The sequence below is a fragment of the Bidens hawaiensis genome, unplaced genomic scaffold (assembly GCF_021521415.1).
Source record: "Bidens hawaiensis isolate Kalapana, Puna unplaced genomic scaffold, B.hawaiensis_p1.1 tig00000142_1, whole genome shotgun sequence".
NCBI lineage: Eukaryota > Viridiplantae > Streptophyta > Magnoliopsida > Asterales > Asteraceae > Bidens > Bidens hawaiensis.
Window position 1 is genome coordinate 7,824,472 of NW_027491019.1, and position 26,004 is coordinate 7,850,475.

General features: G+C 35.9%; 2 protein-coding genes and 1 pseudogene across 2 annotated transcripts; all 3 read left to right on the plus strand.

The window, feature by feature from the left end:
* The first annotated feature begins 2,795 nt into the window (after positions 1–2,795).
* On the plus strand, positions 2,796–4,298 carry LOC143577597 (uncharacterized). The gene is made up of 2 exons (XM_077061406.1): positions 2,796–3,741; positions 3,814–4,298. Exons 1-2 carry the CDS (start codon positions 2,796–2,798, stop codon positions 4,296–4,298), a joined length of 1,431 nt encoding a protein of 476 aa, XP_076917521.1.
* Positions 4,299–4,580: 282 nt separating this feature from the next.
* LOC143577688 (putative mitochondrial protein AtMg00860 pseudogene) lies at positions 4,581–5,009 on the plus strand (annotated as a pseudogene).
* Positions 5,010–7,785: 2,776 nt separating this feature from the next.
* LOC143580964 (COP9 signalosome complex subunit 8-like) lies at positions 7,786–10,867 on the plus strand. The gene is made up of 5 exons (XM_077063885.1): positions 7,786–7,937; positions 8,064–8,143; positions 10,146–10,331; positions 10,445–10,548; positions 10,641–10,867. Exons 1-5 carry the CDS (start codon positions 7,854–7,856, stop codon positions 10,778–10,780), a joined length of 594 nt encoding a protein of 197 aa, XP_076920000.1. The 5' UTR covers positions 7,786–7,853; the 3' UTR covers positions 10,781–10,867.
* The last annotated feature ends 15,137 nt before the right edge of the window (positions 10,868–26,004 follow it).

Consider the following 26,004-nt stretch of genomic DNA (forward strand, 5'->3'; position numbering starts at 1 on the left):
CTTTTCATGGTCACAATTCCCAAAATATCATGTGCCTAGTTGTTTTTAAAAATGAGATTATGTAGTTTTCTAACCAAGGTTAGCATGCTTTCGGTGTAATAACTTGCATAACACGTTCATTTACACTTGAGAATTGGGAAAGTATTGTTTGGTGAGACGGTTGATATTCTCCGATAGAACTTGTATAATTAGTGCACTTCGAGATCTTAGCTTGGCATAAGTGCAAAAGTGATAGAGGCACTTAGGTTAAGCCTTGTCTGGATGAGCGAGAGTGTGGGTTTTGGGGGGTTGGGGCCTTATACATTATACATATGAGGATGGTTATGTGAGGGGCGGGGGTTTGGTTCCTTTAGAAAACCTTATTGGGCCTATTCTTTTATTTAATCAACCACGGTGTTATATTGCGAAACGATCTGACTTAATAGGTTTCTATGTAATTGTTTTAATATTCATCAGTTAGAGATGTGAAGCATTATGTTTATCATGCTAGTATGTAATGTTTAAGTGTTATATTAGTTCCAAAAAAAAAGTTTGTATTAGAATTGCAATGTTTATGTATACAATGTTCAAAGTATTATGTATTGAGTGAAAAAAAAGAGAAAAAAAAAAAGAAAAGAAAAAAAGAAGTTAGTGATGTTTATAGTTGTTTATTTCATTGCTTACTTAGTTTGTTTGTAATAAGTCGGATCGGGTCGCTTGAGCTACTTTCAATATTCCCTTCCATACCCTTACACTTGGCCCCATTACAACCCGTTTAAAGACCTCTTGATTTGTATTCATGTCAATAAGCATTTACATAGGTGGAGATTTGATGATTGTACAAGCGTATGCGATTAGAATTGATTAAATATGAAATGTATGGATGATCACCAATAAAAATGGTAATGTGTAAATGTGTTATGTATAGGTAAAAGCCGAAAGCATGTTAGGTTTGGTTAGAAATATTCGGTTTAAATGGAACATCAAGCGAACTAGTGCACCCGATAAAAATAAGGGAATAGGGTATGACTTGGGACCTTAACTGAACCGGATTTGTGGTAAGATCGGTGGATACAAGTTGAAAATAATAAAGAGGTTGAGTTAACATGTTGCTTGAGGGCAAGCAACGTGTAAGTGTGGGAATGTGACGGGTGGTCCATGGCCGTTTAATCTTTTTATTCAGTTGAATTAGATAACTACGTTTACTCGTGTAATGGTAGGTATGAGAAGATAGAAGATGGAATTACGAGAGCGTGGGCGAAAATGGTGAAGAGAACGGACTTAGAACGAAGAAGTTATGCTAAAAACAAGAAAATGAGTTTGTGGTGAAAGCTACCGTAGCTTACGGTAGCCACCATAAGCTACGGTGGAGCTGAAGAATATTAGCTGCCGTAAGGCAGTTTGTTGGCACCGTAGGCTTTTTAAAGCCATCGTAAGCTACGGTGTCCACCGTAGCTTACGGTGGACGCGTGCTGCAAATTGTAACTGCCGTTTTTATTTGTCTTTTTGGACGGCCTTTGAGATGATTATCACATGGGATCATCTAAGAATCACCTGGAGGCGATTTTTGGAGACAAGAATATTATTTTGAGTGTGGTAATCGTTAAAAGACTCTATTTTGATTCTTATGCAAACTATAATAGAAGGGATGATAAACCCAAACATGTGTGGCTAAATTCCTTTGTGTTTTCTCTCGGATTGTAAGGTTTCTTATGTTTGTTTGGTTGAATGTTTATGAAATTTCTGAGATGTTAGTTTGATCATATTGATTAAATTATTATGGTGTTGATGTATTGATTGATAGATTATTAGTTTATCGATTTTGTGTTCTAAACCGTCAGTTCTTGGTTCTTTAAGTAATCGAGATTAATCGGGAGGGATTTAGGGTTAGATAAACTATATGGTTTTTGAGTGATCACCTTGCGTTGTTTAATCCAAATACTTGATCTTCATTTATCGCATTCGTTTACATAAACACGAACTTTACCTATTGTTCATCTCAGTTAAACATTAACCGTAACATTCATGGAAACCTGAAACCGAGGGAAGGCATATTTTCGCATATTGATTAAAACTTGTTTATTGCTTTAGTTCATTTTGTTATCAAAACCGAACAACCAAATCTTTGAATTTACCTTTTGCATTTAGTTTAATATAGTTAAATTTTATAGCTACTCAGTAACGCACTTTTCACAAACTCCCTGTGTTCGATACCCGCTTACCGTTATCTAATTAGTTGTAATCGGTCTATCTTTGAGTGAGTCTTCGACCTCACGTTAGTCGACCTACACGTAACGCCACACGTCGGGGTGGAGCGCCTGATGCTCCAGTTGTGAACCGTGACCCACGAGATATTGAAGAAATCGAGCGACTACAACAACGGATTCGAGAATTGGAACTTCAACAGGATGAGCGCAACGAGGAAACCGAGTCAGATTCTGTCGTCTGGGACGACGGTTTTGACAGAGAGGAGAATCCTTTTGGCCGCCGTCCGCCGCCGCAACTACGAACACAAAATCGCAACGAAATCCTCCGTTCTTTGGGGATACGCGTTGAGATTCCGGAGTTTGAGGGTAATGCACAACCAGACGAGTTCATCGACTGGTTGAGTAATGTGGAATGTGTGTTTGAACTCTGGGATATCCCGGATCATCTCAAAGTTAAAGTTGTCTCCATTAAGTTGCGCAAATACGCATCTTTGTGGTGGGATCACGTAAAGAAGAAGTGACTTCAACAGGGTAAATCTCGGGTTGAAACATGGGACAAAATGAAGAAACTTCTTTGTGCAAAATTTTTACCCGTCAATTACAGGCAAGATGGATTTTTTTGAATATCATAGTCTAATTCATAACAACTCTTCCGTCGAACAGTTCATCGCAGATTTTGATCGGTTACGCATGCGGTGCGGGGCCGATGAAGACGAAGAACAAATGATTGCCCGATTCTTGGGGGCGTTGCGTCCCGACGTTGCCGATATCGTCCAGTTACAACAGTTTTGGACCCTTTATGACGTCTATCGTCTTGCACTTAAAGTTGAAAAACAACTTAAGGCTAAGACCCGTGTCATTCCTACTAGGAACCAACCACCCGTGCGATCTTCTATCGCTTCCCGGACACAAACAGGGGCTGCTCCTATGAAGCCTTCAGTAGGTAAATCTACGGGAGATGCGAACCAAACAGGTGCACGACGTTGTTATAAGTGTCAAGGCTTGGGTCACTATGCTCGAGAATGTCCAAACAAGCAACTTGTTACTTTTGTTGATGATACAACGTGTGTTTATGATACTGATGGAGAAGATATGTTGCACATTGACCAACAAGTTTTGTACCCGGACCGAGGAGAAGCGTTAGTAGTGCAATGCGTCCTCTCTTCCACCGTTGACAAAACGAACGATGACACCCTTTGGTTACGAAACAACATTTTCCGCACTAAATGTACAGCAAAAGGCAAAGTGTGTACGGTTATTATTGATGGAGGTAGTTGTGAAAACATGGTGGCAACGACTATGGTGGACAAGCTTGGGTTACCGGTTGAAGACCACCCCGAACCTTACCAGTTAACGTGGCTAAAAAAGGGAAACATTGTTCGTGTGACAAAACGTTGTTTGGTACAATTTTCGATTGGCAATAAATATACAGATGAGGTGTGGTGTGAGGTTATTTCTATGGATGCATGTCACTTGTTGTTGGGGCGTCCATGGCAATATGACAGTCGAACCAAACATGATGGTTTTCACAACACTTATAGCTTCAAGAAAGATGGTCTCAACATTGTCCTTGCTCCCTTTGACATTAAAGATTCTTCTACATAAGCTCTTATTCTTACAAAATCAGATTTTTTGGAGTATTCTAGAAACATTGCACCACTTTTCTTACTTGCTCTAGTGGTGACAGAAGCAAACGACCAGATTGACCAGTTACACCCTCAAATTGTGCCATTAATATCAGAATTCATTGATGTTTTTCCTAATGATATTCCAGCAGGTCTTCCTCTTATGCGTGACATTCAACATTGTATTGACTTTTTACCCGGTGCAAGTCTTCCGAACAAACCTGCTTACCGAATGAACCCCAAAGAATATCAGGAGCTCCACCGACAAGTAACTGAACTCCTTGAAAAAGGGCTAATTTGCGAAAGCATGAGTCCATGCGTTGTGCCGGCGTTGTTTGTTTCCAAACACGGGGGTGCTTATCGTATGTGCATCGATAGCCGAGCGGTTAATAAAATCACCATTAACTATCGGTTCCCTATTCCACGGTTTGAGGACCTGTTAGATCAGTTACATGGAGCTAAAATTTTCTCAAAAGTCGATCTCTGAAGTGGGTACCACCAGATTCATTTACGGCCCGGTGATGAGTGGATAATCGCGTTTAAGACGCGGGATGGCTTATACGAATGGATGGTCATGCCGTTCGGTCTCTCCAATGCTCTCAGCACCTTTATGCGGCTTATGAACCATGTTTTTAAAGCTTTTATTGGCAGATTCGTAGTTGTCTATTTTGACGATATTTTGATCTTTAGTCAAAACATCTAACAACATTTAGAGCACCTTCATGATGTTTTCACTGTCCTTCATGATCAACAATTGTTCGCTAACCGTATGAAGTGCCATTTTCTCACTTCTGAAGTTGTGTTCCTTGGGTATTTGATTTCGGGTGACGAGATTCGGATGGATGAGACTAAAGTTAACGCTATTACTTCATGGCCTACTCCAAAGTCATTACATGATGTTCGTAGTTTTCATGGCTTAGCATCTTTTTATCGACGTTTCATCCGTAACTTTAGCACTCTTGTTGCACCCATCACTGAATGCTTGAAAGGTGGGAATTTTGTGTGGACGGAAGCTGCAAATAAGGCCTTTGAAGACCTTAAACACCATGTCACTAGTGCACCTGTATTGGCCCTCCCAAATTTTAATGATATTTTTCAAGTTGAGTGTGATGCATCGGGACTGGGCATTGGTGGAGTTCTGAGCCAAAATAATCGCGCTATTGCTTACTTTAGTGAGAAACTCAATGAAACGAGATGACGATATAGTACGTACGATAAGGAATTCTATGCTATTATTAGAAGTCTCGAATGTTGGCGACATTACTTGTTACCCGGTGAGTTTATTCTTTTTCTGATCATCAAGCATTACGACATATCCAGGGTCAAGCCAAACTCAACCCAAGGCATGCTAAATGGGTTGAATTCCTTCAAGATTATTCTTTTGTTATTCGACACAAAGCGGGTTCCTCCAACACTGTCGCAGATGCCTTGAGCCGTCGTCATTCACTATTGACATCGATACAACTACAAGTACAAGGTTTTGATTTATTTCAACACTTATATCATGATGACCCAGATTTCGCAACTGCTTGGAAAGGTTGCCCAAACCGTCCCTATCACGAGTTTTCAAAACAAGATGGTTTTTTGTTTAGAAAAAATCGGTTATGTATACCACGTTGTTCACTCCGTGACGCCATCATCTTAGAATATCATCAAGGGGGTTTAGGGGGACATTTTGGAAGGGATAAAACAGTGGGCCTCATAAGAGATCGTTTTTATTGGCCTCATTTGGTGAAGGATGTTTCCCAAATTTTGGAACGATGTCGAGTATGTCATATTGCCAAAGCGCATCATACCAATGCGGGTCTTTACACTCCACTTCCGGTACCGGATGGCCCTTGGGAAGATGTTAGTCTTGATTTTTTCTTGGGCCTTCCACTTACACAGCAAAAGAAAGACTCAGTTATGGTGGTTGCCGATCGGTTTTCCAAAATGGCTCACTTTGTGCCGTGTGCAAAAACGTACGATGCAAGCCAAGTCGCTCATCTTTATTTCAGCGAGATTGTGCGTTTGCATGGTATTCCCAAAAGCATTAACTCGGACAGAGACATGAAGTTTGTGAGTCACTTTTGGCGCACCTTGTGGAAACGTTTGGGGTCTAGTCTACAGTTTAGTAGCTCACACCACCCCCCAGACGGATGGTCAAACCGAAGTTACTAACCATACTTTGGGTAATCTCCTTCGCAGTCTTGTTGGTGACAACCCTAAACAGTGGGATTTGGTGCTACCTCAAGCAGAATTCGCCTACAATCGATCGAATCACGGGACTACAGGTAAGAGTCCGTTCTTTATTATTTATGGTCGAAATCCTTTTACCCCTCTTGACCTCACCCCGTGCCCCAGAACCGAGCATTATAGCGCTGAGGGTGAAACACGCGCAAAGCAAATACAAGAACTCCACATGCAGGTGCGTGAACAAATTATAAAACATAATCTACAATATCAACAACGCGCGAACCAACATCGTAAACGAATTGTATTTAAAGAAGGTGATCTTGTGTGGATACATTTACGGAAGGAGCGTTTTCCGAGGACTCGTTTTGGCAAACTTCAACCTCGTGCGGATGGACCATTTAAAGTTCTACAACGTATCAATGATAATGCGTATAAAATTGATCTACCGGGAGACTATAATGTATCAGCAACCTTTAATGTTGCTGACTTAAAACATTATGTTCCGGCTGATGGTGATGTTGCTGTGGACTCGCGGTGGAGTCCTTTTCAAGCGGGGGAGGATGATGCGGATGCGGATCAAGAACCGGTAGCCGATGTTCCAAGCATGTTTCACCTCGGTCCACCCGACGACCCGGTTGATTATTCGTGAGCTATGCATGCATGTTTAATTTCAAGTTGGAGATTCCTTTCTTTTTTTTATTTTTAGTAATTGCAAAATAACCAATCTTTGATTGATTGGGAGTTGATTCATTTTCCTTATTTTGTGGTTGAAGACTTTTTAATTGTTTTGTTTTTCGTTACGAAATGAACTGTTAGTTTTTGAATGAGTAATTGAGATTCTTATCTCTAGTTCTTTTTTTTCTCTATTGTTGTGTTCTTTCATCTTCAGATCCCTATAACAAATCTTTTTTCATGAGGGAAGAGAAAAGGAAAGAAAGTTGTCGCCATGAATCGATCATCTTATCAGTTCATAGATCGGATTGTCATTAATAATACTCCGTCGTTTGAAAAACACAAAGTTTACGGTAGATTGAATGATTATATTTTTTGCTTACCAAATGACAGTAATGCACTTGGAAATTGGGTCCAAAAATTGTTTATTAATGCTAGTTGTGTGTGTTAGAAATTGGCAAATAAATTTTGAAAATGAGCATTTGTAATGAGACAAACAGAAATGAAATATGGACAACTTTAAAGGGACGGAGAGAGTATAAAAACTAAAAATGTATATATATATCTAATACAAAAAGAAAAAAAAATCCTTTATGTTTGTGTGTGAAATTGACGTTTTTAAAAAATTATTTAAAACTTTTTATTTAAACTAATCGTATTAGACTAGAGGTGGGCAAATAAACCGGTTAACCGAACCTGTAACTGAACCGGTTTGAAACCAGCTATGTATAAACCGGTTTGGATGCGATTGAAATTGTAGGTTCGGAACCGGTTTGTAATTTTCTCCTTCAAAACCGGTTAACCGAACTAAAACCGATCAAAATCCGAACCGAAACTGATCAAAACCCGAACCAAAACCGATCGTAACCTGGTCTAGAAACTGGTTTCAGCCCGAACCGAAACTGATCATAAACCAACTTTGACTTTTGTTGACAAACCAAACCGGGTTGAGTTTTAAACCAGTTTGTACACCTCGATATTGGACCAAAAACTTCCTAACCAGGATGCCGTTTTTACCTGAAGCCCACTAAACCCTACCCGAATGAACCCGAAGCCGATTAACTAACGGGGCTTTAGAAGTATTAAGTTGGGCTTTCTATTGAATTTGGGCCATAAGTTTGAATAATAATAATAATAATAAGAAGAAGAAGGCAGAGGAAGAAACAACATAACATTGTATTGCAGGTTCCTTCCGATGGATTTCTCTGAGCTGACAGACGCCATGGCTTCAAGGTCGTACAACAAAGTCGCCGATATCTGTGACCAACTCATGCTTCAGGTAATATCACCATCGTCCTCTGCTGATTTCCTTTTTATTATTACTAGATTTGAAACCCTAATTTCATAACCCCCTGGCTTCAGTTCAATTCAATTCAATTCAATTCAGTCTTACTGTTTTTATTAGATTGCTTCTCAAGGCGTTGCGTTTCAAGACGAATGGCCGTACGCTGTTCATCTCCTAGGCCACATTTACCTAAATGATCTGTAAGCTCACTCACTCCACTTTACTCTGTTGTTTATGCGTATTTGCTGCACTGTCTTATTTATTACTTTATAAACACTCATTCAGGGGTTAGAGATTTTGAACAACAAACCCTAATTTTAATATTATGATGATGATGTTCAACAGCTTAAATTAAGTATCCGTTTCAATGCCTAGTTTGTAGATGGTATATTAGTTAGCTAATAAATTGCTAATGTTAGCTTGAACCAAAAACACTTCAAGCATAATATCGTAAACTACCCTTTAACTTTAAGTTTTCATATAACCATGGAATCTTATTCTCTTAAACTTAGTCCATGAAATTTATCAATTACAAGTTAGGGTTCTCAATATGACAATTTTCCAGAAAAATGAAAAATCACTACCGAATGAGGGTTTGAGTCCAAGATAAGAAGTTATTCCACCTGGCAAACACTTGAAACAAGAAAAAGTAAAATCTGTTTTATGGAAATTGTTGTCTGCAAACATTGGAACAAGTGAAGAAACATATAAACAATTACTCTCAAATTTCTTAGTGTCGGCTGAACATAAGCCTACCAACATAATCCTTCTTATTGAAGTAGGAACAGTTTCACTTTGGGAAGATTGTTTTTCGTTTGGTTGAAACTGGAAAACAAGAAACTTAGTCTTTGGTTTTTTCCCCCTAAGTTTCAGACTTCTGGGTATGTCTCGGTCTAGTGTCTCAAAGCCCCTCAGTTTCACTTCTTCCCTATGCAGTCAATCTCGGTGGTATATCGGTGGTATCTCGGTTATCGGTCCTCATGTGTAATATTGGTCAGAATCTCGGTACTGATAATATCGACGATATTGACCGATATTTCACCGATATTCCCGATATGAGTGTTTTAAGTCTTAATTTTCAACTTTTAGTGTTTAATGTTGGTGGTTTGAGTCTTGAACAGTTCCTACTTGCTACAATTGTAAGTGTTTTGCAACTTGCAAAAGGATAATTTGTTAATATTAGGAGAGTATTCTGAATTGTTAGTGTTAAAGTGCTTATATATAAATTTTGTATGATCTTAAAATTACCGATATCCCACCGATATCTCACCATGATAACCGATATCTCAAATATCGGTCCTTGACCGATATCCGATATTTTTCTGCATTAACTGCTTAGCTTCTTCCATCTTTATACTGTTTTGGGTCGTAAGTTTAAGGAGGGACCTAGTAAATTTTAGGGCTTTTGATTTGATATTCTATTAAGAAGACTAACTATGATAGAGGATACAGCTCTGCATTTTAAAATAGGATTTTAGACATCTGTAGGATAAAGAGGCCCGCATGTAAAAGAGTATATGCTTTAAATCGGCAATTTTAGTATAATACAAACTTTACACAATACATCAGCAAAGTATTTTTTTATGCCGCACAATACATTACTTGGAGTCACACACTAAAGAAAGTATGATAATAGATGAAACAGAGGATATGGTCTTTACCATGGACTTTTTTTCTTCATTTTTGGTATGCAATACAGTTTGAGTCGGTGAGTGCAGCCTTTTGGTTTTAGATGAAGTTCCTTTATTCAGAAGCAGATTAGATGACAAGAAGATTGTTGCTTTTGAAGTTAGTTGGGCATTATTTTCTGTTGGTGAAAGTAAAACTGGCCCTTCCAGAATCCGTATATGAGAAATTCGGATTTACTACTGCTGTATCACTATTTTGTATTCTAGATAGTTTCTGATCTATGTGAAGATCAAGTATAGACAACTAAGTGGTATACTTGATCAATTTTTGGTCATTAAGTCGTGGAAAGTGATGAGTTAACAATATTTGTTTTCACAAAGTGTGTTACTGATTCTGTAATTGAGGGAATGTTATTCCAAAATATTGATTAATAAATGTGTGATCCAATTATCTTTTTACTTCTACAATGTGATTAAAAGGAAGAATATATATTTGAAATTCAACATTCTCTCCGCCTTTTTTTTCCTCTTAAGATACACTTGATTTACATATTTATTTATTTACAATTGACAGAAATAGCGCCAGGTTTCTGTGGAAATCCATACCGGTTTCAATTAAAGAGAGCCGCCCAGAGGTGACCGCCGTCTGGAAAATCGGTCAACAGTTGTGGACTCGAAATTATGCTGGTGTGTATGATTCAGTTCGTGGATTTAACTGGAGTGCAGAGATTCAAGATTTTGTTGCCTCATTTGCAGGCAAGTTATCATTTTTTAAATCCTATTCTGTCACCAAATACATACAAACTTCAAATACATAATAGCTGTATACATTTCATCTACTTTATAAGATGTTTACTTAAATTTTGCAGAAAGATATACGCGAAGGATGTTAGCGCTACTGATGTCTGCTTATTCAACTATAAGCATTCAGGACACCGCTCTCTTTTTGGGAATGAACGAGAATGATGCCACAAATTGTAAGTTCATTGCTTTGTGGACAGTTTTATAGAATACTTTGTTGGTCATTGGGTCATTCAGTTTAATAGAATAAGTAAAATGGAAAATGCAGATGTATTGCAACAGGGGTGGACTGTGGATGCTGCTTCTCAAATGCTTACGGTTAAGAAGCACGCGGTTGTTACTGAGCAGAAAATTGACCCGTCCAAGTTGCAGCGTTTGACTGAATACGTCTTCCATCTTGAGCATTAGTAGTGTGTAAATTTCAATTCTGGTTTTGGTCACATACTTCATTTTGTTAGAATTTGTTATGATATGAAGAAAAACTCTACTGGCTCAGATCGGTTGTGGATTGGCTTAAAATTGGGGACAGTGAGGTATAAAATTTGGTACCAAGAACTTAATCGTTAATCATAGCTCGTATTGAACCATTTCGGCGTATCTAACACTGTCTTCATTATGGATTGGTCAGACTGGGAACCATTTAACCGGCCCGGTTGAGTTTACACGAAAAACCTTCATTTTAAATGCTGGTTATTATTAAAACTAATTTCAGTTTTTAAAAAAGGATTTTCCTTTTTTGAGAGTTTCATTCATTGATTCATTTACCACTCCATATTTGCTTTAACACTGTGAGCGTATGCAAAAAGAAGAAAAAAAACCAGAAAATGTGGAAGTTTTATATTTTGTTTCTTAAAAGTATTGCGTCACCCGGTTTTTGAAACTAATCTGATCAGTCGATTGGAGAAGACGGGCCTGTTTGACAAAATATATGGTTGCTTTGGACACTGGAAGTTTGCAAAATTTGAATGTTTTAACTGTTGCTTTGAAATTAAAGAAAACTAGTAGTTTACCCGGCGCGCTCCGCCGGGGCAGGTAGGTAAAACCCAAGCGATGATAAAAACCCAAGCGTTGTCAGTTATGGGTGTTGATGCGGTAGGTCAACGCAAATTGATCGATTTTGGGCTTGGAGTTTTCTAGTGGAGATCCAAATTTGATCCTCATTTGTCACTTTTGGCGGATTATGGAAATGAAGGATTTAAGTTAGGCCTTGTGAGGTGGCCAGATAGAATATCGATCCCACCCGGGTATTCGTCCCACCGCATGTTACGCCAAAGAGTTATGCTCTTGTAGCGGCACAACGACTTTCAAGTGGTAATCGACGGTATGATTTCCCGGGAAACGCCCAAGCCAAACTTTTAAGCCAGCGTGGACTGATTAACACGACACAGTATGGTCAGAGTGGAATAACAAAGCTCTTCAAAATTAGAGAATACAATGACCTAATAACAAAAGAAAGTCATCATTAAATATATATATTAAAAAGAACAACAAAGTATAGAGAGTACGGATGATAACTCTATCTACAAACACCCAAGGTTTTTACAAAACACCGACCCTATTGCAGCGGATGATAACTCTATCTACTGCGGATAGAGAGTGTTTTAGAAAAATGTGTTTTTTTTGTCCTGGATACTCCTCATAAGTGAGACTTCATTCTTGAAAATTTTGACGATAATATTTATCTTTGATAATTTTCGGTGATTTTTTTTGGCGGGAAAATCGGAAAAATTTTGCTCTAAAGCAAACCTTGCTCGACTAAAGAACAACCTTGCTTTCTGAAGTGTAGTTTGCTCGAACTAACACTTAAAAGAATTCTAGAAGATAACTTTGCTCGAAAGTAAAATACCTTGCTTGAATAAGTGCTATGCTTGCTCGAAGTGACAAGTTTGCTCGTATTCCATACTTAGCCATTTCTTTGAGGATGTTGAGAATATTCCAATCTTTCTTTGTCAAATCTTGATCCCAACAATTTAATTTGTTAATTTATTCTTGGATCATATTTTAATTATATGGAATAATTTTAAGGCGTGAGACCTCATTGAACAACATTTGGTATCGGCGTATGGCTATAATGAGATGTTTGGGAGATATGTGTTTTATTGCTTATAATAATGCATGTGCGGTGTCCTCCTTTGCCTAGGAGTTTTGTCTTTTTGTTTGGATAGTTTTAGCTCATTTGGTCCTGATATCAACAATAACTATACATGAAGAAATGGTTATTCTATATAACACTTTTATCTAGAGCATAGCATGTGTCATAAGTATGATTAAGTTTTTCATGTTGTGTTTTAGACAGTTGATGGTTTTTCTCTTTATGATCCGCTAATGAACATTTTTGTCATTGTCACTATCGGTTGGCAGCCCAACTGCGCCGCAACGCAGCGTGTGAGCCGACTAATTCTATATAATGATCGAAGTAAATAGTTAGTAGTAGGTTAAATGTAAATTCATGCACACACAATAGATAAATAAACACGCATAACTTTACTTGCATGTAATCGTTATATGGCATTTGCTATATACAACATCAAATATATTAAATGTATGTTCTCTCTATCGTAGGGATTAATATTTCTTCCCAAATACATGTACCCATACCTGTTTATATGTATCGGTCTATTCGGTATCAATATTTTACGGTTTTGGTATTCGGTACTTATGGTTACGAGTATGGGTATTTCGATACTCGAAATCCTTTCAGATATGTAGTGGTTTATATTGGGATGTCCAACACTCAAGCCGCGGGTATAATCTTCAAGCGGTTCAAGGCTTCAAGCAGTAACCGTTGGTACCAGTCAGGTATCTGTTCAAGGCTTCAAGCGGTACCCATGGTATATGCTGCGTACCGGTTCAAGGCTCCAAGCCGTTCTGATTTTGGTGTTATAGTTAATTTATTACATGTTGGTACATACCTCTACCCATACCAATTTTGCTAATCTGGTACCTGTCGCGTACTGGTAACTGGGCCGATTTAGTTTATTTGTTTTCCGTACCGGTATCAATATCAAGTTCAATGGGGATTTTCAAAAAATGATACAAAAACGGGTACTACCGAAAGTACCTGTATCATAAAATTCGGTTCCCGGTTATACTAATCTTTGTTACGGATATAGTACCAATCTTATTGGTACTCTATCGTATGCGATTTATCCTACTAGGATCAATTATGTCATTTGAAAAATAGTACGCAAATTGTTTATCGGTTTATTTATGTTCAAATCATATTTAAATCTTAATTTCTTTGTTAAGCTGTTATAACTGGAACTGTGTGACCTTCTAGCAACACTACATTATTAACAATATAGTTATACGTTATGTTATGTAGGCCGATCCAATGGCCAAACGAAAAGGAGGAACTCGCATGCCCTCCTATCTTTTTCTTTAGTTATGGATCACCATTTATATAAAACACTATACTTTATTTATGAACATGAACTAAATGCAGAAGCTAGGGAGTTAAATAAGTTGTCTACCCCAATGCATTAAGTAGAAGTGCTTTATACTGTTATCACAATAAAATTGTTTCTACAAAATAATCATAATTATATTTTTAAATTTACGTGTATGGGATCAAATATAGCAACGTTATTAAATGTTTAAGTAGGCTCTTTTTAAGATAAATCTTTTATGTTGTCTTCTCAAATAATCTATTAATCAGATTGTGGTGGGCTTTAACAGGGAGCGGAGTATGTTGACGGGCGGTAAGAGGGTAACTTCCATAATAATTATATAAGACGGAGTGGACGGGAACATGGAAGCCTGCACCCATCGGTACAGAAGAGTGGGAAGGACTAACTGGGACTACAACAAAGATCCGGAAGGATTATCGGGATGGAAGTTGAATTTTGGTTCAAGATGGAGCGGGAATATCGTCCAACCCATCTAGATACTGAATCGAGATGAGGGGGTGGTGGGACTGCCATCACCCTAAGGGGGTAAGTGGTAAGGGGGCTTTATTGCCTTAAACTACCACAGTGGGGCTTTAACGCGGCGTTAACTTGCACAACAACCGGCTAGTAATAACTATTCAGGTTAATTGCTTAATGTTGAAGGAAAAGCAGTGCAAATTCAATACATGATAATTATTAAGAGTTTTATTTTCGTACATTTTTATGTAAAGATTGTAAACTACTAGCAATGGAAAGAAATTATAAAAACGTTCATTTCATCACAACCAAATTCATCTGATTGAAAAATTCAGACAAAAATAATCAGAAAATTGAATTTTAATAATTAGAAAGCTTAAAAGTTTGATGACGAAGATGATGATAATCCAAATATGTATCAATCGATATGATCAAACTCTTTTGATTTGACAAAGCGAAATCAAAGTCAATTTAGATATTTAACCGTCAAGAACTCTATCTCTTAACGAAATTGCTTTCAAAGCATGAGTCAGTACGTCAATAACATGTAACGTAGAAATTCAAACATTATCAAAGTGAATCAAAAAACGTAATAAATTTACAAGTCCCAACTTTTTTAAATCAACCCACAAGTGACGGACCCATGATATATTTTTTTTCTAATGGATCGAGGCTTGATCAATTACGTACTTACTTCGTAGATTTCAGCAATAGATCTAAACTTCTTCCTCTTCCTTCGGCTATCAACGACGCTGGAGGTTATGTCATAAGCATCTTTAACGATTTGTTTTCTTCTCTTTTTCGTCGTCGTCGTTGATGTTTCGCAGACGGAGTTACTGCGCGCTTGATCAGCATCGGAGTCGCCGCTGAGTTGAATCAGGACCTCCATCTCCGGTGCCGTTAGTTGTGTAGGGTGGAATAATTTGGTCATAGCAATTAGGGTTACCGGAAAGAATAAGGTTGGGTTATACACTTGTATGCATATATAGTAATATAGACGAAAGCTTATGCAATATAACAAAAGATACGTCACAAGCTGGGACTTTGTAGCTCTAGTGTCCCACACGGCCTTTTCTTTTCAAAGGATGGATTTTTAATTTATAAATTGTGAGTTTCCTAGAAATCTATCATTGTCAGGGCTGATTTTTATTTTATTTTTATATATACAATTCTATCTCATTTTTTTTCTTTTAAATTTATGCTTCAATCGTGTTAGTAGGAATATGCGTACCCTGTAAATGACATGAGTGGCTCGCGGGCTAGGATGGCATGCATTTTTAAATAAATATAGCTCAAATCAATCTGAATCTAAATGAGTCTAAATATCTAGGATCACCTTGATAAATAGACCAATCCTTCGTTTGAAGAAGAAAATGTGGTGACCCGACTCATCCACCTATGGGGAAATACAAAATTGCGATAACCCCAAGCTCAATCTGGAGCAAATTATTTAAGGTGAGATCTGAACTTATGACCTCTCATAAAAAAACCATAGAGTAAATTGCTTCACGCAAGACTCAAATCCATAACCTTCTTTAACAAAAACCATAGAGCAATTGCTTACAAGCCTAAATAAGCTTACAATTTTGTATACTTTTTATTTAATATACTAAATAACTATTATTAGAATATATATTTTCTATAATGATAAGTAAAACAAAATATACTATGTTAAATATTACTCCCTATGTCCTATTAAAAATATCCACATTTCATTTTTTATTTGTCACATTACTAATGTTCACTTTCAAAATTTATTTGCAAATTTTCAAGTTTAACCTTAAACATACACAACTAACAGTAATGAACATTATTGATGAACTCAATTTTCAAGGGCATTACTATCATTTGGTAAGCAAAGAAAACAATAATTTAATCTACCTTAAACTTTGTGTTTTTCAAAGTAAAACAGTTTGACCGAGATGGTGAGAGTACTTCTATAACTTAAATATATAAAAGATAATAGTTTTATGTAATAAAATAAAAAAAATATTTAATAAACGAGTCGATCACGAGTCATGTTTGAGCTTAATAATATGTTCACAAGCCGAAGTCTAACTTCGATCCTCTCAAGTTAAACGAGCATAAGGCCCAAACCTGAATCGGCTCGTTTGCCATCTTTCGATATAATAAATATGATAATTGTGTAACGAGAAAGAAAAGAGTAGTTATGATCGTTATTATGATACAACGTTGCTAGTGTGACATATATATATTTTCCGAAAAAAGAAAGTAAGTAATATGCTAGACTAGTTTTTAGACCCGCTGCGTTGCGGCGAAGGTTAAGATGTGTAACATACAGTTTTGACAGCTTTTACATGCATTAGCATAAACCCCGCGTAATACATTCATTTTGAGTAGCAGCTAACTAATTAAAACCAATCTGATGCTTAAATCTGATGCAAATAATGGTCTTGACAGAGAAGGATTATCACACTTTTGACAACTTTGAAACCAACTTATGCAAACCAGCTGATTCTTTTACTTTAGCTTCACCTTTAGTTGTGCTTCATACCGATCAACCTATTCACTCCCAGCAAGATAAAAAAATACATATAATTCTTTTGGTCATTTGCATGTTACATAAGTGTAAACAAATTGAATGCAAAAACCTAAAAAGGCCAAATGTTACCAATGTTTTTACAATATACAAACTTGAAACTTTGACTAACCTTATGCAGGATAATGGAGACACGGGACACCCACATCCTTAAAATTTACAAAGAACTACACATATTTAATTAATTTTACAACATTATTCTCAATCAAGAGTTTAGCCTTGATTTCATTAAAAACATAAATGTATATTACTATTTTGACCGTATATAATCAAAAACATAGTTACAGTCACTTAACCCAGACATAAACAATGAGACTTCAACACACAATAACCAGTAGCCACTTTGTCAAACATTAATTGCATATCCAAACACCTCCACTAACTCCCAAAATTTAAAAGTCGTCCAGCTGTATAAATATTTCCTAATTTTGAAAAATGCAAACGAAATTGGATTTAAGGTTTTAATGTTGTGCATGTGATCCGTACCGAGCCGAATACCGACGTGAAAAAAACCCATTTTTAGTCGGGCCGTTATGAGACAACCCATTAATGACTCGAACCCCTTTTTAGTCGGCTAGTTATGAGACAACCTGGTAATCACTTGAACCCTTATAACTCTAACCAACGACGACCCAAATCCACGTTAACTGAAAAAGAAAAAAAAAGAGCAAACTACAATACCTTTCAATTGGGAATTTGGTGCATAATGATGACCGAATGAGCTCGAGAAACATCTTGCTAATTAACTTATCCTTGTTTTTTTTGGCAAAACAGGAGGAAAATGTTCCTTTTCTTAATCCTGCAATGCACAGCACACACAAATTTCAATTCTTACTCGAAAATTTTCTACTTCTTTTTTGAAAAGAAGGAAAATATAAAACGGCATAAGTGGAAACAAAGTTAAAGCATGTTCACAAAACAAAATAATACTTACCAATATGTTACTCTAGAATACATATCATCCAATGGGTTAAGTCCAACCTACAATTGTTTTCTTTATTCTGTAAATAAAGTAAACAAAATAAAACATAAATTAATTTTCTATCTATAGATTCCTAACCCTTATTTTTGGCTCTATTAATAGAGCAATTTAATACCTCTTTGTTCTTTTAATAATGGAGTCAAATAGTTTTGTACAAAAGTAATTTGAAAGAAAATTGTTGAAAATTTACTATAAGATGAACGGATATTTTATTTATTATTTAGTGAAATCATTAATAACACTCTTAATATGGTGAATTAAAAAAAACTGTTGGGCTATACACTAGAAAACCAACGGTTTAAAAGGTTTTATCTCAACGTTTAATATTTCATTTATGTATAGCCTTTTCTGTAACTTACGTATTGGAAATGTTTAAGTCCTAACTTGTTTGTTAGAATTACTGATCGGAAATGTTTTATGTAAACATTTACTTTTCTAACGTATACGTTAGAAATAATTAGAAATAGTTTCTTTTATATACTTTATCCTTAGAAAATGTTATATGTGAACGTTCAAGTTTATAACGTGCGCGTTATAATATGTTTTTTTACTTGCGTTCTAGAAACCGTTTTAGTACATGGGTATTGAACCTAAACCATATAAAATCGTTTGATATTTTAGGTTTTGATTTTATAAACCCTTATTGATATTGTTAATATAATATATTACAAAACTAAAGAAATGTTTTAAAATGATTTTTAAACAAAGTTTTGCATATTTTAGATAAGGGATTACTCCATAGAATAATAACCAACTTTTAAAGTTGTTTCAATTAGGTCGATGATAAAAACTTTTGTTCCTATCAGGTCATTGAACTTTCATTTTTTTCCAATTCTAGATATTTTACCTAGATAGCAGGTAATCTAGATTTTTTTAAAAAAAACCCTTAAAAATTCAAAAAAAACAAAAAAAAAACCATAATTCAAAATAAAAAACAAAAACAAAAAAAGTAAAAAAAAACTAAAACGTTTCATTCGTTGTCCTTGTTCAACAAACAATAACACAAAAAAACGACCTGAAACCCGTTTTGACCTTTCCGACCTGAACCCATTCCGACCCGGACCCGTTCTGCCCGAACCTGTTGACCCTAACCCGTTCCGACCCGAACCAAAACAACCCATTTTAGTCAAAACGTGCTGAAACAAGCTGTTAAGCGCTTAAACCAACTGAAAAATCGCTTAAACAAGTTGTTATGTGCTGAAACAAACTGAAAAATCGCTTAAACGAGCTGTTAGATGCTGAAACGAACTGAAAACTCGCTTAAACGACCTCTTAGGTGCTGAAACGAACTGTAAAATCGCTTAAACAAGCTGTTAGGTGCTGAAACGAACTGATCGCTTAAACAAGTTGTTAGGTGCTGAAACGAACTGAAAAATCGCCTAAATGAGCTGTTGGGTGCTGAAACGAACTGAAAAATCGCTTAAACGAGCTGTTAGGTGCTGAAACGAACTCATAACTCGCTTAACGAGCTGTGAGGTGCTGAAACGAACTGAAAACTCGCTTAAACGACCTCTTAGGGGCTGAAACGAACTGAAAACTCGCTTAAACGACCTATTAGGTGCTGAAACGAACTGAAAAATCGCTTAAATAAGCTGTTGGGTGCTGAAACTAACTGAAAAATCACTTAAACGAGCTGTTAGGTGCTGAAAAAAACTGCAAAATCCCTTAAGTGAGCTGTTAGGTGCTGAAACGAACTGAAAAGACGCTTAAACGAGCTGTTGGGTGCTGAAACTAACTGAAAAATCACTTAAACGAGCTGTTAGGTGCTGAAAAAAACTGAAAAATCCCTTAAGCGAGCTGTTAGGTGCTGAAACGAACTGAAAAGACGCTTAAATGAGCTGTTAGGTGCTGAAACGAACTGAAACATCGCTTAATCGAGCTGTTGGGTGGTGAAACGAACTGAAAAATGGCTTAAATGAGCTTTTATGTGCTGAAACGAACTGAAAAATCGCTTAAAGGAGCTGTTAGATGCTTAAACGAACTGAAAAATCGCTTAAACGAGCTGTTAGGTGCTTAAACGAACTGAAAACTCGGTTAAACGAGCTGTTTGGTGCTGAAACGAACTAAAAACTCGCTTAAACGACTTATTAGGTGCTGAAATGAACTGAAAAATCGCTTAAATAAGCTGTTGGGTGCTGAAACGAACTGAAAAATCGCTTAAACGAGCTGCTAGTTGTTGAAACGAACTGAAAAATCGCGTAAACGAGCTATTAAGTGCCGAAACGAACTGAAAACTCGCTTAAACGACCTATTAGGTGCTGAAACGAACTGAAAAATCGATTAAACGAGCTGTTAGGTGGTCAAACGAACTGAAAAATCACTTAAATGCGCTGTTAGGTGCTGAAACGAACTGTAAAAATCGCTTAAACAAGCTGTTAGGTGCTGAAACAAACTGAAAAATCGCTTAAATGAGCAGTTGGGTGCTGAAATGAATTGAAAAATCGCTTAAACGAGCTGTTAGGTGTTGAAACGAACTGAAAAATCGCTTAAATGAGCTGTTAGGTGTTGAAACGAACTGAAAAATCGCTTAAACGAGCTTTTGCTGTTAAAACGAGCTGCAACGTGCTGAAAACGCACCGATTCGTTGGTAAAAAAAACTGACCCGAAACCCGTTTTGACGCGTTTTCACCCGTTTTGACGCGTTCCGTCCTTGACCTGTTCTAACCCGAACCTGTTGACCTTAACCCGTTCCGACACGAACCAAAAAACCTTTTTTTAAATGACTCGTTTCGACCCTAACCCGTTCCAACCCATGACCCATTTCGACCCAACCCAACTCATTTGCCACCTCTAAATTAACAATATAACTAAAAGGATTGTATTTATTGCAAATTTCCAAAAAAAAAAATGAACATTTTTGCAATTTTTTTTTCTAATTTTTGCAATTTATTGCGATTTTCCGAACTTTTTTTGTAAATTATCGGAATTTTAAAACTATATTTCGCATTTTTATTATTTTTCGCAACCTTTAAAAGTTACTATACAATGTAAAAACATTGTGAAAAATTTTAAAAAACCTAGATTACCTGCTATCCAGGTAAAATATATAGGATTGGAACAAAAATGAAAGTTCAGTGACCTGATTGGAACAAAAGTTTATATAAGTGACTTGATTGGAACAACTTTGAAAGCTGGTAACTATTCTATGGAGTAATCCTGATAGATAATTCAAAATGATTCGCTACTCGTACTAAAAGTAGTACATGTTAATCTAAGATGACATTTTCAATTATACTTTATGGTGGAAAACAACTTCGTGTTGTGAGTGTTTAAATGTAGTAATTGTAACAACTTAATGTTGTTTGTAACATATTTGTTCAAGACTCAGGAGTATAGTTTTAAAATTGAAACGAAGATATGAGGATATGTGTGCATGGATTTCTATTTGAGGGAGACCCTCGATACATAACATAATATGATATAATTGAGATGATTCATGTTATTTGATGAAAGTGTTGAATAATAATAACACTTTGAGATTTGATATCTAGATGTTGTCTATTTATCTATTGAGTATAAGTGTTTTACACTTTATGTTGTAGTTTTAGCTGTAGTTTTCAATATTTTCGGATAACATATGCAATTTTACAACCAAATACAACAATATTTATTGTGACGTACAAATTATTTTATAGAGATTTTTAATGAAAAATTTATGCTCTTTTTTTAAAGGAATAATTTTAAATGGATAATGCAAAAAGAATATTGCATAAGCAAGAATTTGTGAGTTGTTGCACTCACAAAAGTCTAATGCGAGACATCAAATGTATAACCACATCATGAGAGTATCATGGAATAATGTGGTGAATGTATTAAGATGAAATACACAAGAATGTGGTATTTAACTCCTGAAAAACCAGTAAATGTTAACTAATATATGTTAATGACGTATTTAACTCCATGAAGATTCACTAAATGTGAATTGTAACATGATATACGTTAATGAGATATTTATATCATAGGATATTCATCTTTGAAACATTAATTGCATATCCAAACACCTCCACTAACTCCCAAAATCTAAAAGTCATCCAATTGCATAAATATTTGCTAATTTTGCAAAAGGCAAACGAAATTGGATTTAAGGTTTTAATGTTGCGCACGTGATCCGTACCGAGCCGAATACCGACGAGAAAAATATCCATTTTTAGTCGGGCCGGTATGAGACAACCCATTACGACTCGAACCCCTTTTTAGTCGGCGAGTTATGATACAACCCGGTAATCACTTGAATCCTTATAACTCTAACTAGCGACCAACCAAAACCACGTATACAGAAAAAAAAAGAACAAACTACAATACCTTTCAGTTGGGATTTTGGTGGATAATGATGACCGAATGACCTCGAAGAAATATCTTCCAAATTAACATATCCTTGTGTTTTTGGCAAAACATGAGGAAAATGTTTCTTTTCTTAATCCTGCAATGCTACACACAAATTTCAATTCTTACTTGAAAATTTTCTACTTCTTTTTTGAAATGAAGGAAAATATCAAATGGCATAAGTGGAAACAAAGTTAAAGCATATTCACAAAACAAAATAATACTTACCAATATATTAATCTAGAATACATATTATCCAATGGCTAAGTCAAACCTACAATTGTTCTCTTATTCTGTAAATAGAGTAAACAAAATAAAGCATAAATTAATTTTCTATCTATAAAATCCCGACCCTTATTTTGTTGGCTCTATTATTAGAGCAATATAATACCTATTTGTTATTTTAATAATGGAATCAAATAGTTTTTTACAAAAGTAAATCTGAAAGAAAACTTGTTGAATTTATTATAAGATAAATGAATATTTTATTTATTATTTAGTAAAATCATTAATAAAACTCTTAGTATAGTGAATTAAAAACAAACTTTTGATAGAGTTTTATTTATGTCACCTGATGAGTTTTATTAGAGTTTATGTCTTAAATCAAGTGAGACTTTTCACTCATCCTTATCTCTTGTATAAATTTGCCTAAAGTGAAGAAGATGAATTTTTGGGAACAAAAATGATGATCATCAAGAAGAAGCTTTCGGATATTTCTTTTCAAGAAACATTAGAGATGAAAAACTCTCTAAAATTCATCTTTATGTTATCAAGTTCAAGCACATTAAAGTATCCAGTGTAGTCTCGGGCGCGTAGCCTTTTCCGGCACTACATACTGTTTTGGCTGTTGTACCCTGGGAAACAAACGTGTTGTGTAAGTAGAGGCGTGAAATCTGTTTTAAGGGAAGCGTGTTAAACACATATCTCAGCCTCAACCGTCAACATTTTGTTTTCTTTTTTGTTGTAGTCAATGCGCTTAGTCGAAGACTAAATGTGATTAAGACACAAGACAAGGATATTAAATGAAGACATGTTAAACTACCCGCTAAAGACTTTGGATCATATCAATTTTGAATATAAAAAGTTTGTATTTTTTTAGTTTTGTAAATGTTATCGTACTAGAATATTTCCCATTACTAACGAGAGTATCGTTAGCATTTATTTTATTTTATTTTTTAAATAAAATGTGACCAATATCCTACAAATTTACACCAAGTAATGTTGAGTATGACTTGCCACCATTGGAGGTCTCATAATGCTGAAACTCCTGATTTTGAAAGCTACAACAACATCAACAAAGACCTTAAATTCTTCTATCTAATAATCTTTAGAATAGTTTTGAATTCGGTTCAATCATTCGATTTTGCCTCACGGAATAGGTATTGATTGATCAAGCAAGCAACTTACCTATGATTCAGAAAGAAAGTGGCAATAGGTAGATCGACGGTGGAGAGTGATATCTACGGCGGTGGTCCTCAGTCTTCTCGGGCTGGTCTTCCTCCTCTGCCTCTTTCTCTTTTCTTTCGATAAACTCAGCAACTTCCATTCTCTCTGTTTGGTAGTGTTTCAGCAACATTCAAGAAATTAGGAACGGCAAATTAGGTTTTTAAACTCGATTTTACCAATAAACATTAAACATAAACCACCTGCAACTACCTGTTGAAGAACACGTCGCATAAGAAGAAAGAGATGGTAATGGATGGAAGAAAACATTAATTGAGGAAGAACCCTTAGACGTGGGCATACCACGTGCCCGGTCATCGCTACACGTGTACGCCCCACTAAGTGGAAGGAGAAGCCGGGACTATGAGTGGTGTATAATTTTATATACAAGATGTATAACTCATGATGTAGAAGTTTGTTTGTAATTTTATATATAACTAGGATGAACACCCCTCGTGTTGCTGTGGGGGCTTGAAACCGTGTGATTACACGTCAACTCCATTCGAAAACATCACGTCACCTTTACCAGCACCACCGTCTTCGGTCACTATCCCCTCTCACGTGACTAGTAACTTTCGTGAACCATTAAGAAAACTAAATAAAAGTAGACGTAAAAATGTTAAACCATAACACCAGTTGGTGGTTGTTAACACACAAAAAAGTTAACTTGCAAAATTTAGACAAAAAAATTAAACCAAAAAAATTGTAAAAGATGAAAAGTATAGTACACCAAAATTGAAAGTTGAAAATTGTTGAGATTAAAAGGTAAAAAAATGTTTTATGACAAAGACGTAAAAAGATCAAAAGTAGGACTAAAAGTAGAAAATAAAAAATAGAAAAGCTGGTGAAGAACACATATTATATAGAGTGATAACCGTATAAAGATTCAAACACAATGTACAAATTAAAACAACACAAAATCAAGTGAATAGTAATAATGTGAGACAAACTACCTTTTGAGAATTGTATGTATATATAATAATAATATATAAATTGTAAGAAATAATATTTTTTATAAATGTCATACACTCATCCTAAAAGGGGCCACCTGTCAACAAGGAGGGCCCGTGGAGGCCGTCATGAACGGTCTTATTCAAATTTATTGCAACCGATTCATACGGTTACTTCGATTGAATCGTCGCTCATTCAATAAGAGTTGTAGTTTCGATTGTTGTTGTACGGTCATATCTTCTCCAGAAGATTTGTTATTTGGTTGGATTTCATGGTACTTGGCTTTCTCTCTTTAGTCGATCTTTACACAGTGACATTGGGAGTTTCCACTTATGGCACTCGTGCGTTATCATTGTGGGTTCAAGGTGCTTAGTTGTTGTTGCTCGCATGGTGCCACGAATGTTAGTCACCAAAGACGGATTGTCACTCGCCAACTGCTAGGCAGTATAAAACTATAAATTGTTTCTCTTTTTGTTGTGCCTTGGAGACAAACGTGTTTTCAGAGACGCACAATTTATTTCAAAGGGATTGCAGCCAAAGCATCAACAAATCATCTTTTACCCGTTATCTGCATTTCAGAATTTTCATTTGTTATTTGTAGCATAAGTTCTTTTCATACCAATGCTTCAAGAACTTTTTTTTAAACGGATCGGGATGGACTTAGAAATGATACGACTGGTTGTACTGGGCACTTCATACCCGTATGATTAGTTAACAATGTACATCTATAAATTTAATAAAATACAACCTCGTTTAAAAAAATCCACATATATGAGGATGAACATTTAATGTTGTAACGGATAAATTTGATCGATGGCAGAAACTGAATTTGATTGATGGTATAGGAAATGAAGGGCCCTAGGTTAGCTGGTTAATTAGAAGTTATGATCATTTTTTCAATCATCATCGTACTCAGTATATCCCACCAATAGCAAAGCTATGGTAGGGTCTGAGGAGGGTAAGATGTAGATAACTTTACCTCTAACCTTTAGAAATAGAGATGTTTCTTCCGGTGAGACCCCCGACTCGATTATCGTCACAATTTTAATATCTGACCTTTATGATTATCTTCACAATTTTAACCTTAGTATGGTGTTAGTCTTAGTTTAAGTGGTTAGATTATATGTTCTTCTTTTGACTGGTATTCTTTATTTTGTTTGACGGTATTTGTTCTTGTATCTTTGTATATGGATTTGTAAAACTTTTGTTTCTTTGCACAGGCAATAATAAATGTTCTTCACTTAAATCACTTTTATCAATTTATTTGATTTAAACTTTTTATAAACATCTTACTTTCTGGCTATTCTTTACATTAATTTTTCTTACACTATTATGGGGAGAGGGGCACAATCGGCAACCATAAATCGGGTTGGTGCCCCCGTTGGGTACACCATCCCCTATTGTTGTGTGAGAGAGAGGGGGGGGGGGTGTTAGAGATAGGGGTGTTCAAAACTATCCGAATTTGAATCCGTATTATTCGACTATTCGTATCCGAATTTTCGGATAT

Excerpts from the sequence above, each read along its gene's own strand:
- LOC143577597 (XM_077061406.1), top strand. The coding sequence starts at position 2,796 with ATGGATTTTTTTGAATATCATAGTCTAATTCATAACAACTCTTCCGTC. Across the intron at positions 3,742-3,813 it reads TTATAGCTTCAAGAAAGATG|ATTTTTTGGAGTATTCTAGA; the intron begins GTCTCAACATTG and ends TTACAAAATCAG.
- LOC143580964 (XM_077063885.1), top strand. The coding sequence starts at position 7,854 with ATGGATTTCTCTGAGCTGACAGACGCCATGGCTTCAAGGTCGTACAAC. Across the intron at positions 8,144-10,145 it reads CACATTTACCTAAATGATCT|AAATAGCGCCAGGTTTCTGT; the intron begins GTAAGCTCACTC and ends TACAATTGACAG. Across the intron at positions 10,332-10,444 it reads GTTGCCTCATTTGCAGGCAA|ATATACGCGAAGGATGTTAG; the intron begins GTTATCATTTTT and ends TTTTGCAGAAAG.